General features: G+C 40.1%; 1 protein-coding gene across 2 annotated transcripts; it reads left to right on the top strand.

The window, feature by feature from the left end:
* Nucleotides 1-999: 999 nt before the first annotated feature.
* pias1b (protein inhibitor of activated STAT, 1b) lies at nt 1,000-10,102 on the top strand. Of its 2 annotated transcripts, none has more exons than XM_019272267.2 (14): nt 1,000-1,070; nt 2,551-2,983; nt 3,177-3,261; nt 3,416-3,463; nt 4,204-4,294; nt 4,398-4,532; nt 4,648-4,753; nt 5,179-5,252; nt 5,463-5,623; nt 6,689-6,822; nt 6,908-7,085; nt 7,180-7,319; nt 7,882-7,919; nt 8,011-10,102. In XM_019272267.2, the coding sequence occupies exons 1-14, from the start codon at nt 1,047-1,049 to the stop codon at nt 8,353-8,355; spliced, it is 1,992 nt and encodes a 663-aa protein (XP_019127812.2). In that variant the 5' UTR covers nt 1,000-1,046; the 3' UTR covers nt 8,356-10,102. The 2 variants fall into 2 exon arrangements, with proteins under 2 accessions (XP_019127812.2, XP_027128858.1); XM_027273057.1 differs by lacking the exon at nt 1,000-1,070 and adding an exon at nt 1,102-1,720.
* The last annotated feature ends 3,271 nt before the right edge of the window (nt 10,103-13,373 follow it).

The following is a 13,373-nucleotide window of genomic DNA, read 5'->3' as shown; positions in this document are numbered from 1 at the left end:
GTACAGGACATACAGAGAAGTGAAATTGTGTTTCCCTCTTATCCCGGTGCAAACAGCATAAACATGAATTATAAAATAAAAGTAAAAAATATATAAACAAATTAAAAGACATCCGTGTGGCAATAAACAGAATTATCAGTATAAATATAAGTATGGACAGAATTTACAGCATAATACATTATACACATTACAGCAGTACATGTAAATATGATACAACTATGTCTATAATTACATTATATAATACAACATCGGAAAAAAAAACAACACACAAATATGCTTTCACAAGTTAGGACATTTCCAAGGGCCCCACGACTGACATGGGCCCCCGAAAAATAAGTAAACACCAATATAAAATTATTAAACCATCATCATTGAGTATATATATTTCAAATATAATAATGAAATTAATTATCTCTTTGTTTTTACGTGTTTTGGGCAGTAAAAGTGAAATAAAAATGTATGGTGGCTTTTAATCTCACATCAAACAGTGAACTGCACTGCATACTGTATGCAGACTTGCATGCATGTACAAATAGGTGCAGTAAATATTGTGCTAGTACTAGTATTGAACTACAAGACGCAAAAACAGTTTAATTAATTAGAGTTGTGTAAAGCTTTTGATGGGATAGTTAGGTCCTAGAGATGTGGTGACAACAGCTGCACAGAGGAGGGGCCCGATTTGATTATTTTGTCATGGGGCCCAAAATTCCTGGAGGCGCCCCTGCATAAGGAACATCAACTCACTCTCACAATTCAAGTCTGCACTTAAAACCCTCCTGTTTAAAATCGCCTTTTCCTATTTGAACCTGTTTTTAATGCTGTATTCTTGTCATTTGATATACTTTTATGTTTGTTTCTGTTCTTTGCTGTCTACTTTTATTTATTGTAAGGTGTCCTTGAGTGACAGAAAGGCGCCTATGAAATAACATGTATTATTATTATTATTATTATTATTATTATTATTATTATTATTATTATTATTATTATTATATTTTTGAACGTCCCTCGAGGGATGGCTGCTGCGCATGCGCATCTAATGTAACAAGATGGCGGAGAGTGCGGAACTGAAGGTAAAGCGAGACCGCTACGTTAGCTCGGACAAATTGACGTTTCACACAGCGAGGTTTGAATTTCAGGTCATTATCGCTGTCGTTACCTGACAGTAGAAAGCCCGGGAGTGTTGGCATCAAAGCATGTGATATAAAAACAGAGTTAGAGCAGCTGGGGAGCAGACTGACTGTCCGCTGGCCGGCTAACTCGCTAGCATTAGCTTTGTTATTGTTGCCTGAGCTGCGGCTCACCTGCAGAGAAAAGGCCACAGCTCTCACAGATACGTGGATGTAACACGCTCATGTTGTGGCTTTGATGTGTGGGGGTCACACACCTGACGGTATCAGCACAGTCAGTGCTGACTGGGGATGTCTGGGTTTAAAAGAAAACAAAAAAGAAAACGGGCTCTGTCTATCTCCTGGAAGCTAAAGGAGGCAGTTTAGCCTCCATTAGCTTTTATTTCTGCCCAGACGTGACGGTGATATAACTCGGTTAGCTGTGATATAACTCGCGATCGTGCGATTTGGTTTTTCAAACACGTGAGATAAAGTAAACACGGTGTTTTCACGTCAGATCACTCCCAACATAACAACATGACACAGGGCGCTGCTGGCTAACTCACGATACATCTACTGCAGCTGAAAGAAAGCACGCCGTGTCACTGTGAAAGGTTTTTATGTTTCTATATCCTGTGTTTCTTTGCCTCAGTGTTGTCGTTTAGCACACAGTGATTATAGTGTAGCTCAGTGTGCCACTAAAACATCTGGTGGCTCACACGTTTTATGTATCAGGACGGATCTGAAGCTGCATCGGGATGTTTTCAAAGTTTCTGAGGTATCAGCTCAACACAGAGAGCTCATTAAACTCAGACAGATCACCCTGATAAATAGTTTTTTTGATCCAGTTTTATGGAAATGTGTCAGATCTGCAGTGTGAAGATGTGAAGAAGAAACACCTTCTGTTCTTAGTTATGTATTATCTTCTTGTTGTCCTGCAACAGTCAGGATCTTGTAGTATAATGCAGTAACAAACAACAGCAAACTACTTATTAAAATAGCCGGATGTGAATGAAACCCTCTCTGACTCTGTGTTAAGGCGGTGTATTAGATCCCGTTATTTCTCACAGACGGACACGTTACTGTGTTCACGACCTGTATTCTCGCTCGCAGCATGCCGCACTGGCGATGCATTAAAGATTTGTAAACATAGGTTGAACATGCCAAAGGTAAATATACTGTATGATGAAGCTCTTAATGTTTTATCAGGATACTAGCCAGAACAAAAGCCGAAGAAAAGATGTTAATCTTCCTGCTACAAGCATATCTCAGAAATAAAAATGTTACGGGACCATTTAAACAAAATGAATCAGACGTGCTTTTATAATGATGTTTTACAGCATAAAGTTTGAAGTCAAATGAGAAAAGAAAACTTTTTTGTTCATCAGAATAGGAGAATGTGTTTCCCAGGGTGTAATAGATCGTTTTTTCCTCTTTTCACCAGCAAATGGTAATGAGTCTTCGAGTTTCGGAGCTCCAAGTGTTGTTGGGGTATGCGGGACGGAATAAGCACGGGCGCAAACACGAACTTTTGACCAAAGCTCTCCACCTACTCAAGGCCGGTTGCAGTCCTGCAGTGCAGATGAAGATCAAAGAGCTCTATAGACGGCGCTTCCCAACCAAAATGGTTTCACCGGTGGACCTGACTCTGCCCGGCGTTCATTCTGCCTCCAGTCTGCCTGCTGGCCTCGCACAGCTGGGATTTGACAGCCACGGTTCCCCGTCGCCTCTGCTGCCTGTTTCTTTACTCGGGCCTAAACACGAGCTGAGTCTGCCTCACCTCCCCTCCTCCCTGCATCCCGTACACCCCGATGTCAAGCTCCAGAGATTGCCATTCTATGACGTGCTGGATGAGCTCATTAAGCCAACCAGCCTGGGTGAGTCCAGCACTTCACGCACAGCTCTATGTGTAGTCATAATGCACATACTGATGGAGCATCGTGACCGCAGATATCCGAACCATGACTTGTCTTTACGCGTTCAATATGAGTCAACACTGATGCTTGGTGAGTTCTGTGGATTCCCCTTTGACCATCGTCTTCGGTTCCTTTTTTTTTTTTTCTCTCGCAGCCTCAGACAACAGTCAACGGTTCCAGGAAGCATGTTATGCCTTTGCATTAACACCACAGCAAGTCCAACAGATCAGCAGCTCCATGTACGTGAGAAAACTCCCCGGTGCACACAGTCTTCATGTGTCAAAGAGAGAAATAATACTGTGAAAGAGTTTTGTAACTACCAAACCACTCTCACTTCACCATGTGTTAAACTGTTTTGACCAGCCTGACTTGACTTCTCCCTCAATTCATTAGGGACATATCTGGGACCAAATGTGACTTTGCTGTTCAAGTCCAATTAAGGTATGTCTAACATACTTTTCTTCAGAGAGCTCTTTTAATCAGGAAGTATATTTGTGTTCAGAGAGCAGTGGGTCCGTGTTTAGCTTCTCTTTGTTGTGAAGGAACCAGAAATAACTGTCACATGTTGAATAGGTCTTCATAATTTCAGTCTTTTTTTTTGGCTTCAAAACATATCTGCATGTTGCAGGACCATCTTAGTGGTCTGTTCTGAGACTGAAACGCTAAAGTTTGAAGTTATTTATCACCTTACAGTTATAAGTGAGGATAAATGACAAAGATGGGAACGGGGATGTATAGAACAGTTTCTGAATTGTGGAATGAAGGATGCAGCAAAGGAGGATGTTTGTCTCCTGGATGCACAAGTCTTCAAAAATGAACAATAAAAAATGTGGGCATATGTGTTGGACTATTCAGACAGAACACAGCATTGGCAAAACCTTAATACAAAGCATTGATGGCATTGTCACCAATATGTTTTCAGAAAGAATATCTGATGGCATTTCTTTAAATGAAGTTTTTCTTAAATATCTATTGTATGGATGAATGCCATCCTTTAAGAAGTGCTCTCCTATATCATAGATGGAGATGGCTGTACTTGACCCAACTGAAATGGTAAAATAAGCAAGCAAGCCAACCTTTTTTTTGTGAAAGTGGAAACTTAACTGAAACCAATTGCTTTTGACATTTGTGCCTCAACATTTGAGCCGACCACTTCTGTCATTTATGTTCTTCATTTCCAGATTTTGTTTATCAGAGACAAGCTGTCCCCAGGAGGATCATTTCCCCCCTAATCTGTGTGTGAAGGTCAACGGCAAACCCTGTAATCTCCCGGTGAGTCTAGACAGTTTGTTCTTAGTTAATGTGTCAGATTTTCTCTGTATCACACCGCCAGATACTGAGAATCAAAGCACTGATGTTTGATGTTCTGCTGCAGGGATATCTTCCTCCAACCAAAAATGGAGTTGAACCAAAAAGGCCCAGTCGTCCCATTAACATAACCTCTCTAATCCGACTGTCCACTACAGTCCCCAATACAATCGTGGTGTCATGGACTTCAGAGATTGGGAGGGTAAGAAGATCCAGGCAAAGCTTTTATGAATTAAGCATCACATCCCATTTTAAAGAGGTGAAGAGGACATTAGTGCGACTTGTTTTGCTCATTATTCTTATCTTTGTTCTATCAGAGCTTTTCCATGGCTGTTTATTTGGTAAGACAGCAGTCGTCTGCAGTGTTGTTGCAAAGACTACGGGCCAAAGGAATTAGGAACCCCGACCACTCAAGAGCTCTGAGTAAGTTGCCCTGAATTTTCTAGTAAAACAAAAAAACATAAAACATGTGTTGCCACTACATCAGTGGCAGGAAGAGAGCAGGAAGAGAGCAGGAAATGGAGAAGACTACAACATCACATGTATTGTATTAATTTCTTTCATAATAACTTTTTGACCACATAGTTACAGCAATTTGGAAGCCCCCAGGAACTAAACCTGGGACCTAAAAATGAACCAAGCTCTGCAAAGTTCCTTAAAGTTTCCTGGAAAGTCTCCATTTCTCTTTCGAAATTTTTTGCAAAAAAATGTGCATTGCTCACATTTTCCTCCATATCTTTGTATTAGCTTCTGTTTGTGGTCTTGTAAAACAAATCAGCATTTTGTACACTTTGCACTTCACAGTTGTAATTCTTGTTTTTAATCTGTGTTTTTTTTCTTTCTCGCAGTCAAGGAGAAATTAACAGCTGATCCAGAGAGCGAGATCGCCACCACCAGTCTACGAGTCTCTCTCCTGTGTCCTGTAAATACCATACTGATTTATTTTTAAAAAACTGTGTTGTTGCAGTTATTCTTGTCAATCAGTCTACCGGCAGATCTACCTGAAATTAACTGACTAATTGTAATTAGTGATGAAAGTGTATTTAACATGCATCCATATAAATTCTATCAATTTCTGTGCAGCATTTAATGCAGTGACATTTATTTTGTGTGTTTTTGCTTTGTGTTAAAGCTCGGCAAGATGAGGCTGACAATCCCATGCAGAGCAATGACATGCTCGCACCTTCAGTGCTTCGACGCTACACTTTATATACAAATGAACGAGAAGAAGCCGACTTGGGTGTGTCCAGTCTGTGACAAGAAGGCGCCGTATGAGCACCTCATTATTGATGGGTGAGCACAACAACGCTTTATCTTGTGCCAGGTAGGGTTGGGCCAGTGTAAACATTTTCAAACCAGTTTGATATTTGACCAAAGGCTGGATCGGACCGGTGATACTACAGAATTTTAGCACAAGTTGGAGGTGACTTAGAAACATAATGAGATAATGGGAGCCATGGATGAGAGAGTGGAGTTGCAGGAACTGTTAGATCCGTATTGACAATGTCATGCAGTAAATCTGACAGGGCAAACAGGAGAGGATCAAAAATATGGAGGGAGAGAGAGACATTGAAAAGATTTTATCTTAACTTATTGTACATAACACCTTCTGCTTAGCTGTGGCGTGACATGCACTCAGAGCTGGGAATACTGGAGCAACCGCCCACTAAGGGGTTGACATCACTGAGAGCTGCTTCTTGTCTCTGTTTAATTTGCCAGAACAGCTCCTGATGATAAATGCCAGATCAGTCAGTTTTCATAAAATCTAAACGGTTCAAGCATCGAACCACACCAGCAAAACTGGAAACCAACCCAAACCCGAGTGCTAGGTAGTACATGGTGATGGTTTTGTTTTCAGAATGCAGAATAGAAACTGCAGATATTTCTAATGTTTGCCTCCGAGCTGAAATGTGTGCTGATGAGAGAGCGTTCTGGCATTATTACTAAGAGTTGTTTGCCAAAAATGCAATGTAATGTTCCACGTCCCTGGTAGATTTCTTTCTAACAGCATAATTATCCAATTTACCTGGTGATTTCTGAAGAGGAGGATAAAATAATTGCTGTTGTGAAAACATTTGAGAACATTCCGTCTTTGTAAGCGCTCTGCCTGTGTTTTGGCATCTCATACGCCTACAAACTCTATGGATCCGTCGCTTATATCGATCTTCATCAGCTCATTTGTACCTGGAGCCCCCGTCCCCCAAAGCGGGACCTTTTTATAGAAGCAGTGTTTGGTCTGAATGCTCTAAAAGGAATTGCAGCTTTGAATAGTGCCAATAAAACTGCTACATCCAAAATATATAAAGTTTTAAGAGGTGATAAAACACTAAAGCTTGAAATGTCATGCTGTTTTCACAGATTGTTCATGGAAATCTTGAATAGCTGTTCTGACTGTGATGAAATCCAATTCAAAGAAGATGGAAACTGGGCCCCCATGAGGTCAAAGAGAGAGGTGCAGGAGGTCTCTGCCTCTTACAATGGTGTGGACAGTGGTATGTAACCCGCACATCTCTTCTTTAAGTGTTCTTCTCGTCGTGGTCCACTAGCACAGTGTTCATTGAGCTGTTTCTTTTTTAGATTCATCTCGGACCGACGCGCACGAGCAGAAACGGGGATCGTCCAATGACAACAGCAAGAAAGTTGACGTGATCGATCTGACACTGGATAGCTCCTCAGAGGATGAGCTAGACGATGAGCCGCCTCTTAAAAGGGCCTGTCCCTCGCTGTCACCCGTCTCTCCACCTCCAAACAAAGGGTGAGTCTCCGAACCACCAGAACAGGAAGTGCTCAGATCGGTCATGTTACTTCCTTCATCACTAACTTGATGTGAATTTTTTTTCCCCCCTCAGAGTACTGAACCTACACAGCCAGGCCTCACCTGTGACCAGAGCTCCCAGCATGCCCCCTGTGGAGACCAGCTACATTCCTCCCCCTCCACCTCTTATCCAGGACTATCGCCACTATTATCATACAACTAGTGACCTGCCAGGTAGGCTTGTCACTTGTCTTAAAGGATAGGTTTAGATTTATAGCTTATTAGCTTATGCTGCGTTTTAATGCCCAGGAAGGACTTCCCTCCTTTTATTCCCATTATTATTCTTTTTTGCAGGATAGTCATGCGCTACGTTTTTGGAAGTACAGTTCCTATAATTTGGTGGATTTTGGGGGATGTAAACAGGAATTATAATTTTGCTATGAAGTCATTCAGTTATCTGTAGAAAAGAAAACTTTTTTTTGTCTATATTTGTTTGCATTTTGACATTAAACGTGTGCCAAAGTATTTACAAGTGGAACCACTGTTTGTAGCGTATCTTTAGACTGCACACATTATGGTAATATCTGTAAAGGGGCAAACTAATATTCCCTTAAATGCCTGTTGTTTTTAGGACACCAGCATGCACCTGTCCCTTCTATGTCTTTGTATTAATACAAACTTGACAACAAAACCTTTGAATACATCTGTTTGTGACTGGTTAAATCAATGTATAAGTGCTCGTGTATATCCAGAATGTAATAAAATGTCCTGAGTCTTTGTTTGCCTTTTCTTACAGATCTAAGTTTCTTCTCCTTCCTCCAAGGCGACAATCAGGTATAATTTCTCAAACACGTTAACTTTGGCAGCACCGTACAGCAGTTTGTTTAGCGGTCGTGTTAACGGTCACTCTTTTCTGTCCCGATAGCATTACAACATGGTGATGGCTGCCGCAGCAGCTGCGTCGGCCTCCGCCTCAGAGGACCACGACCTGCTACTCAACCGCTTCCTGCCTTACGGCTCCTCTCAGATGTTAAGGGAGCAGCCGGGCACCCCGGGGAGCAGCACGCTGGCAGCCACCAACGGAGGCAGCAACAGTGGCAGCACCAGTAGTTTGGTGTCTTCTAGCAGTCTGCGGGACCGTGACAAAGACAGGGAGCGAGACAGAGACAGGGACAGCCACTCCATCTCAGGATTGTCAAGGTCCTCGGTGGAAGCTGCAGCGGCAGCGGCCATTTATGGCTCCATATCTGACGTTATCTCTCTTGACTAGATCTACACAAAAACTAAAAGACATGGGGAGACCTCGAATGGGAGTTCTTTGTAAATAAAGAAGAGGAAGATGAAAGAATACAGTGCTATGTACAGAGAGGAAAATCTATTTTCAATTTTACTTATCATATGTATATAAACTTAGGACGCTTCTTGTCCGGTGAGTTACTTCAGTTGATATTTTTCTGTGAATACTGAAGACTTTTTCACACCTCTTCATGTGGTCCTTTGATTATATTGTACCTTTTGTACCTGGTTTTTACAGTTTTGTTTCGATATTCCATGTCAATGGCATTATTTCAGTATAATGTTACGTGCACAGAACCCAATGAGGTGACACCTTTATGGAACATGATATTTAGAATATAAAGAAAATGGGCATTGTTATAGATGTACAAAAGGCTAGTCACAGCAAAACAGGAAAATGTGTAACGCTTTCTTTATTCTCTAAATGGCATAATTTCTGTCAAAATTATGTTTTGACAGCAGAAAGATCTGGCCATTTTTTGCCATCACTGTAGATTTTTCTGAAAGACATTCATGCTGTGGTCATATTATTTTTAAAGAATTATTTATAATGTAAGTTATGTTGGATGTATGCTGTTTTTAAAAGAAGCATTCCCTATGCCTCTAGGAACTGTTGCCACTAGAATTGCAAAAGCAAGCGCTAGATCCTTCTGTTGTCATAACCGCACTCTTTTCGCTTGTCTCAGTCGAATCAAATACGAACGATATTGTATAGTCCAGACTGTACCTAAAACACATACAAATCTGAGAGTATGTCAGTATTTTACAACCAGGCTTTTTCAGCGTGTGAATGAATGGCACTGGTGCAGCAAGCAGCGTTCTGTTGTCACGACACAATTGGACCTTTACACACGTCTAAGATTTGCTATGTTGTGTTTTTTTTCCCATTTATTTGTTTTATTTTGCATTTTACACTTACAAAAAACAGAAAGCTACAGTGAAGCGGCCAGACATCAGCACATTTCAGCTCCACTTTTAAGACACGGCAAGTTTCTTGTACACTTAACGTGACCGTGTAATTGAAAGGCTTTAAAACTGTTAAACGAAGTGGATGCAAGAGGATTCATCATATTTCACAATGTCTTTTTGTTTGATTATTATTATTTTTTTTAGCACTTGCTTTCTTTGTTTTTACATTAAAGGCTGTGTGGAGCAGTGAAGCGTTCCCAGTTGCAGTAAACACTTCCAAGTGTAGTTTTCAGCTTTGCATGTCTCTGCGAATTTACCTGAAAGCTCATGTTGTTTGAGTGCTGTACTGTTTCTTTGTGAGGACACAGGATGCATAGCCTTTTCTGTTAAGTGTATTTGCAGCCTTTAAGTTAAATGTGATAGCTTAGTCTATGTCTATGTGTATCACAGAATGCATTTTGGGCCCCGAAGTTTAAACCATTGAAGTTATCATCGACGCCACCCCTCTTATTTTTCTTGACTTGTGCTTATAATTAGGATTATTTATTATCATATATATTTTCAGCATTTGTTTGATTTGTGGATATGCATTGCTGTCATTGTATGTGATATTTCTTTTGTAATTATATAATTAATGCTATTTAAAGTTGTCATTGTTGCTTGACATGCATTGTAACATTTTCTGTTTCTCTGTCTGTTTTACTATCAGATGATGTCAATAACTCAATAGAGGCTTTGATCATTTTGAACCGCTACAAGGTCTACTGTGCTGTTTGGTATTTGTAAGAATTAAACAGATACAAGAAAGTGCACACTTGTATTTGCTCTAAGGTCGCATGTGTTCTTCTGTTATAATATGCAGCAAGATGTCAGCACACTTGTAATATAGGCAGATATATTGGCCAGTGAGTTTTTTGCAGATAATTTATGTTATCATCAGCGTATGTGGAGGCCATTAAGTAAAAAGAAACTTCTGTATGATGTACTGTATGTTTGAGATAGTGTAGAAATGGAAAAAAACAAATGTAAAAACATCTATAAAATAAGTCTTAGTGCATAAATTGGAAAAGGTTCTTTAAATAAGACTAAAAGTCTCCAGTCATACTATCAGCTCTCTGAGGCTTTGCTTTGGCTTTAGCTAACATTTAGATTAGTGTATTAGTATTCTAATATTTGCTAATTATCACAAAATTATCACTGGATATGTGAAAACTCTGACCTGCTGTATACAAAGTTTATGTTTGAGGTAAAACACGCTTATCTTGACCTGGCAGCTGCACATAGTCAAGGCATCAGTATCATGAAATAAAAGGTTGGATTGACACATCCCTTGTGTCTAATTAAAATCTTAAACTTGTAGAACTTGTTAGCCAATTTTAAACTGCTTAGTCTTTTATCCACATCTGGGCAGATGTCACGGGGGAGGCTCAACAGGAACAGGTGCTGGATTCAGCTTGAGAAGATTTAAATTTGTGTCCTTAAATGAAGCAAATGAAACAGCCCCTGTTAATGCTTCACATGAAGTTTTTGGCATGGGGTGAGTGTCTCTAGTCAATGATTTCAGGAATGCTTATGCTTATTGTATTTCACCTAAACCCTGGTTAGGTTCAAAAGTAAATACTGTTTAACTATGCCTGTACTTTGTGAGAGTGATGGGGTTGTAAGTGTGCCACATAGACTGACAGACTGGTGTGGAGGAAACCAAATGATGCCTTCAGCTTTTAATACATAATCTTTATGTAAATCACTGAAGTGTGTGTGCGTTTGCACCTGGCTGGTGCTGTCATGTCCAATGTTTGCTCTGCTGTTGATGACTCATCTGTCAGCCAAGAAGTTGGAAGATATTTTACAGGGATAATTGCAGCTTAATCTGTAAAAACTGCTTCCTCTTATAAGGCTCCTCCACATGAACTGCTCACCACTTTCTAATCTCTGAAGGCTGAAAAATTGCATTGCATTGCACTGGAAATGTCATGTCCTCAGTATTGGTTCTAACTATGTATTTTTCATGCATTTCTTCATAATATTTCTGGAAATTAATGAAAGTTTTGAAACAGCAACTAGACTTTGCGCTCCTCCACACAGGGTTTTTGTTATAAGAATTTTCAAATGACCCTTCAATACGGAAGACTAGATTCGAAGTATCAAGGTTTAAGTTGAATTTATTATTCTTGTACAAAAAAGAGCGTTTAACAGTGCAACACACAAAAGGGGTTACTTCTTAGTTTCCTTAGTCAGTAGTCGGCATTTCCCCAATCTAAATGTCACCTCTCTGACCTATCCCTGACCCTCGTTCTGTTCCTGACTTCCTCTATTTATACATTAACCTGAACTTTACCGTACCCTGCCAGCCTTAGCAACAAAGTCATATTAGAGAAAACAGAACATGTGAGAAAATAGGAACTCACGTACACATGGTGTGATTTAAAACATCTGAAACACAGTATAAACCTAATTTTTTATAACAGTTTTCAAGCGAATTCATCAGCGTTTCCGGTATCTGTTCAACATATGACTTTGATTAACACACTTTTGTTCAATTCTTAAGACCAACTTGTAAGGGATTAGCAAAACTAGTCTTAGCAGGTCACAGATTCACTGTGTAAGATTTAGTGACATCTAGCTGTGAACTGGCAGATTGTAACCAACTGAACACCCCTCACTTCACCACCCACCCCTTCCAAGCTTGAGGGAGAACCTAAATCAGGCATGTCCAAAGACTCCCTTTCCCCATCATCTTGTCTGGTAATGTTATTTAAGCTGCTCACCACCTCTTCAGCTGTCTTCCTAACTTGGCCCAAGAAAGAAATTTCTTATGTCCCCTCTCCTTTTTTCTGCCATGCTTTGGGAAACATCGTTGACCTGGACCACATGTACAAAAAGGCCAGACACTGGTTTATTATGGAATGATTCAAAATACTTAATTCATGTTTTTCAGAAATTAGGGGGGCATTTCCCCCCTGGGATCTGCACCCATGCCCTCTTTAAAAGACGTTTGGACACCCCTAACCTAAATGAAACTTGTGAAAAAATTCAAAGGCCCTTTCTGGAGGTTGTGTTTGGTTTGTCCGTTCTGGGCTACTGTAGAAACATGGCAGACTCCGTATAAGGGGACCCGCTCCCTCTGTAGATATAAAATACTCATTCTAAGTAAGGATGTAACGATGCATCGTGACACGGTTAAAAAATCGGTACAAATGCGTGACGATTCGCACCGGTTGACAGAAAAAATAAGTTGCGATTCTTCGAAAATGTGAGAGAAGTAGGATATGTACTTTTCCTTTTTTTTTTCTTTATAAATAAAGAAAAAGTCACTGGTTGGTGATTCATTTGTTCAACATCAGACGCCAAGTCATGTGACTACATAGGTACGGAGCACAGAACGAGGGAAGACATGCCGACGGTAGAAAATAGCTTTGAAATAGAGGATGATTTTAAATCACCTGTGTGGCGGCATTTTGGATTTCCTATATACACAAATACAACCGTGAGAAATGGACAGACAAAATTAAAAACAGCATGTAAACATTGCAAGAGACTACAACATATAGCGGCAACACGAGCAAAGTAACGTTACGCCACCTCATGAGCGAAAACTGCACATTACACCAGTTTACTTGTGAGATTGTTTCTAAAGAAAGCAGATATTTGTCATGTATTTTGTTGTTTAAGGTGACCGTGTAAGTTGAGAACACAAACTGTTTGAGAGTTTGTGTAAAGAAAGCACCTGAGATTTTTTTTCCTACAAATAAAAAGCTAATTTTATTTGGTCATAATTTGTCTGTAGCTCATTTTGATTTAAAAAATCGTATCGTGAACAAAACATCGTGAAGCGTATCGAGTCGTGAGTTGCACCCCTAATTCTGTGTGAACAAAGACATAACACACTGTTCATTTTGAGGTGATTACACACAGATTAAAACACTCTTATGAATGTTATACTTCATATTCACTTAATTAATTAATTAACATAAATTAACACACTGGCCCTTTAAGGGTCTCGAGCGGTTTTCATTTTTAAGGCGCCTCTTTAGTCGCGGCGTTAACGCGTCACCACGTTTGATTATGACGTTTTTAGAGAGC

This window comes from Larimichthys crocea, chromosome XXI (genome assembly GCF_000972845.2).
Source record: "Larimichthys crocea isolate SSNF chromosome XXI, L_crocea_2.0, whole genome shotgun sequence".
Classification (NCBI taxonomy): Eukaryota; Metazoa; Chordata; class Actinopteri; family Sciaenidae; genus Larimichthys; species Larimichthys crocea.
This window is presented reverse-complemented; position numbering and strand designations above follow the sequence as displayed.